Source organism: Galeopterus variegatus, unplaced genomic scaffold (assembly GCF_000696425.1).
Source record: "Galeopterus variegatus unplaced genomic scaffold, G_variegatus-3.0.2 Scaffold3400, whole genome shotgun sequence".
Taxonomy (NCBI): Eukaryota; Metazoa; Chordata; class Mammalia; order Dermoptera; family Cynocephalidae; genus Galeopterus; species Galeopterus variegatus.
Window position 1 is genome coordinate 219,514 of NW_007729511.1, and position 4,425 is coordinate 223,938.

Genomic DNA, 4,425 nt, shown 5'->3' on the forward strand with positions numbered 1-4,425 from the left:
GTGATGAGAAAGCTGCATGTCTTTTCTATTTTCACTGTTATTTAATATTTTTTTCTTCCTCAAATTGCTTATTTATATCCATTGCTCATTTTTTATTGGACTTTTGGTCTTTTTCTCATTATTAAGTAATAATTCTTTGTAACTTAATATAATAGCCATTTTGCCATAAGTACTGTATGTCTTTTCATCTTGTCATTTATCTTTTATGTTTGTATGCAGTACTTTTTGTAAAAAATTTTTGATTTTTTATTGACTAGTAAAAACTGTATATACTTATGATATACAACATGATGTTTTTGTTTGTTTGTTTGACTGGTAAGGGGATCGCAGCCCTCGGCTCGGTGTTGTCTGCACCACGCTCAGCTAGTGAGCGCACCGGCCATTCCTATATAGGATCCAAACCCGTGGCCTCGGCGCTTCCAGTGCCTCACTCTCCCGAATGAGCCACGGGGTCGGAAATACAACATGATGTTTTGATATATGTAAACATTGTGGAATGGCTAAATCAAGCTCTTTAACATATGCATTACCTAACATACTTAACAGTTTTAAAATTTACATAAACACTCAAAAAAGCCTAATCTCATATTTTCTTGTATTTTTCAACCAAAGATGTATTGCTTTTATTTACAAAGTAATAATACGTATCTGTAGCTAAAAAGCAAAAATTAAAAACACATATAATGGAAGAAGTTAAAAATCTTACAGCCATTTCTCTTCATTCTCATGTAGACATTCTATTGTCAAATTATACTTTATATGTATAAAAACATATATGTATAAAACACACTGATATATCAGTGTTTTTGACTCTGAAAAAGGTATCTTATTCTGTGTTAAAGTGTGACAATCCTTATTTTATCTTTTTTCTTAAGTCTATCTAGCAGTCCTCTATTTTTATGCTGGTAAATTTAAATGGTGTGGTCATCTCAATGACATTGCATTTAAACATGAAAAGTAGACTGAAGAAATTTAGGGGCACTTAGGTCATATAACTAAGTACTGATAACTTCAACAGATTGAAGAAAATTAACATGAATATGTGATTTTTGATGTTTTTACTGTTTTAATTTATAACCACTGTTGTATGTAATTATTCTTACTGAGCTATTTGTATATTGGGGGGAAAATATGGTATAAAATATGGTCTTTAAATCCTGGACTTGAGTTTTGGCCTCACTATTACCGAGTGTGCAGATTATGTGTTTTCACTAAATCACAGTAGCAATAAAATGTAAATCATACCTAGTTGTATGGATTTTGAGAATTAGAAATGATGTATTTCAGGCACTGAATACAGTCTGTCACATGTTAGTCAAACAATGATTAAGTTATCAGGTTTACTATTTTCATCAAAATGTTTGCAGATGGGGAGATGACACCTATGGTCATCACTTGTATATCACAAATAAGTCAAAATTTTATTACAGTGAATCGAAGTCTCCAATAGCCACTATAACTTTGTAGGAATGGACATGCACATGTCATTTAGGAGAAAGATACAACTCAAAGAAAAATCACATAATGATGTTACTAAAACAAGCAGAATTTCTTTAGATCAATTGCAGATTTAGATGTAACTTGTATAACCTCTATATTACTCAGCATATTCAGCCTGAATTTAAAACAGTTGGATTAAAAACCAGGATTTATTACTAAAATACTTATTCAGATATGTTAGGAGGTAAGAAGAGGGACCGAAATTGAAATGTATTGAGAACTTACAATTTTCCATATTTTGTGCATATAATTTTGTATTCTTGTTATTTAAATTTACTTAGCAAAATAATTCAAACACAACTACTGAAAACAGAGAAACTACCTTTTTTTTTTTTTTCCTTTTTTTTTGTCTTTTTTCGTGTCCGGCAATGGATCGCAACCCTCAGTGTCGCGCCCGTACCGGACCGGGACCGGCAACGGGATCGCAACCCTCGGTGTTGCTCCCACGCCTCGCTCAGCCAGTGAGCGGGAACCGGTCTGTATGTGGGATCCGAACCCTCAGCAGGAGCGCCTGCCGCACTTCCCAAGCGGCGCACTGTAGCAGTGCACCACCGGGCCGGCCCGAGAAACTACTTTTTAGCCATAAAATAAGCATATTTTTTTTTTCCTTTTTGTCTTTTTTCATGACCGGCAACGGGATCGCAACCTGTGGTGTCACGCCCGCACTGTGCTCAACCAGTGAGCAGACCGGTCTCTACATGGGACCCGAACCCTCGGCGGGAGCGCCGCCGCACTCTCAAGTGCCGCACTCCACCAAGTGTGCCACCAGGCCGGCCCAAAATAAAAACATTTTATTTGACAAGGGCTTCATTTAACTGACTATAAATTACATTTGGATCTGAGCTATTCATTTTAATTAATCTGAATTAAAATCAGTTCCAATAAGAGTATTCAATAAATATCTATTGACTGCTTTCCTATCTTATATTTTTTAGGAGTGAAAAATAAGTGAGTCATCATGAATTGGGGAAATGAGAGCTCTGCAAAAGAGTTTATACTACTTGGCTTCTCAGATAGGCCCTGGCTACAAATGCCCCTTTTTGTAGCCATGTTAATATCATACACAATGACCATCTTTGGCAATGTGTCCATCATGATGGTGTGCATTCTGGATCCCAAACTTCATACACCCATGTATTTCTTTCTCACCAATCTCTCCGTCTTAGATCTCTGTTATACCACAAGCACAGTCCCTCATATGTTGGTCAATATTTGTCGCAACAAAAAAACTATCAGCTATGGTGGTTGCGTGGCCCAACTCATCATATTTCTGGCCCTAGGAGCCACTGAGTGTCTCCTCCTTGCTGTTATGTCCTTTGACAGATTTATGGCAATTTGCAGACCCCTCCATTACGTAGTCATCATGAATCGCTGGTTCTGCCTAAAAATGGCAGCCTTCTCATGGCTCACTGGTTTCAGCAACTCAGTGTTGCAGTCTTCCTTGACCCTTCACATGCCACGCTGTGGTCATCAGGAAATGGACCACTTTTTCTGCGAGGTTCCTGCCCTTCTCAAGTTGTCATGTGCTGACACAAAGCCTATTGAGGCTGAGCTCTTTTTCTTTAGTGTATTAATTCTGCTAATTCCAGTGACATTGATCCTCATCTCCTATGGCTTCATAGCTCAAGCAGTATTGAAAATCAGGTCAGCAGAAGGACGGCAAAAAGCTTTTGGGACATGTGGATCCCACATGGTTGTGGTGTCTCTCTTCTTTGGAACAGCCATCTATATGTATCTACAGCCACCTTTGTCCACCTCTAAGGACTGGGGGAAGATGGTTTCCCTATTCTACGGGATCATAACACCTATGTTGAACCCCATCATCTACAGCCTTAGAAATAAAGATATGAAGGAGGCCTTCAAGAGGATGATGTCAAAAATTTTTTTAAAGAAATAAGAGCTATTCTATTGTGATGAGAATCTTCTAAATCTTTCCTTATCCTTGAAGATGATTTGACATGATTTTCCTATTTTCCAGGCTCCCATTATTTCACTGAATTCTACTGACAGGTAGAAAATTTTTCCTCTGTTCAGTAAGCAATGCTAAGATCATAAGATATGTTTTCCAAGTTAAAAACTCCTTTTCTATTCGGAAGCTTCCCAATGCACTTTGTTCCTGGAGGCCAAGTCATGCTAATTTCCTCCTATCAATGTCTTAGTAGTCAGGAGACTTGGATATTTTACTCTCCCACTTGTGTACTATTTTTCTAGAACCATCTTGTGTATCTCCTTTGTTAGATATTTTCATTCTTTAAGATTAAATAACCAGTGATCCCAAGCCAAAAATTCTTCCATTCAGAATCCAAGTCTCAATCATTTCATACCTTCAGATCGCTTGATAAAATCTATCATTTGCACCCTTCCAGAACTATTCTAAGTATGTAGTTCGGCTCAAATCTAGCTGGCTTTAAACTACCTGAGTGTCTACATTTAGCTCTAGAAACCTTACATGTCAGTCGAGGTTCATTTCCAATTCTATTTTCAATTTATCCTTATTTCCCCCATGGATAGCATTTCTCCTTTTTTCCCCTTTTTTCAAATTCCTTATTTTTCCCAAGTTCTGCCCTGGGCATGTGGAATCTCCTCTAAATTATAAAGCCAATTATTTATAGAAATGTTCATGAGAATCATATTTTCTAATATTGATCTGAATTAATTCACTCTTTATTTGGAGAGTCATTGAATAAACATTTATTGTTTTTGAGATAGCAATAGACCAAAGGAAAAGCAATTACATTTGTTAGTTTCTAGTTTCTGAACAAAATGGTCCAGAAACTGAGTCACTTAAATGATTTTTTGTAGTTAGTAATGTAAGAACATAGATAAAGCAACATTTTAGGCAACAGAGAAAGGGCTTTTAAAAAGTATTTCAGAAATTACAAGTAATTTAGTATGGTTAAAACAAAGACTGCAAAAAACATACAA

The 4,425-nt window shown here is 36.5% G+C and overlaps 1 protein-coding gene across 1 annotated transcript; it reads left to right on the forward strand.

Moving 5' to 3' along the window:
* The first annotated feature begins 2,400 nt into the window (after positions 1–2,400).
* On the forward strand, positions 2,401–3,476 carry LOC103600605 (putative olfactory receptor 2B3). Its single transcript, XM_008584892.1, has one exon. The coding sequence runs from the start codon at positions 2,459–2,461 to the stop codon at positions 3,395–3,397; it is 939 nt and encodes a 312-aa protein (XP_008583114.1). The 5' UTR covers positions 2,401–2,458; the 3' UTR covers positions 3,398–3,476.
* The last annotated feature ends 949 nt before the right edge of the window (positions 3,477–4,425 follow it).

Bases quoted from the DNA above. Each gene is read 5' to 3' on its own strand.
- LOC103600605 (XM_008584892.1), top strand. From the start codon at position 2,459: ATGAATTGGGGAAATGAGAGCTCTGCAAAAGAGTTTATACTACTTGGC.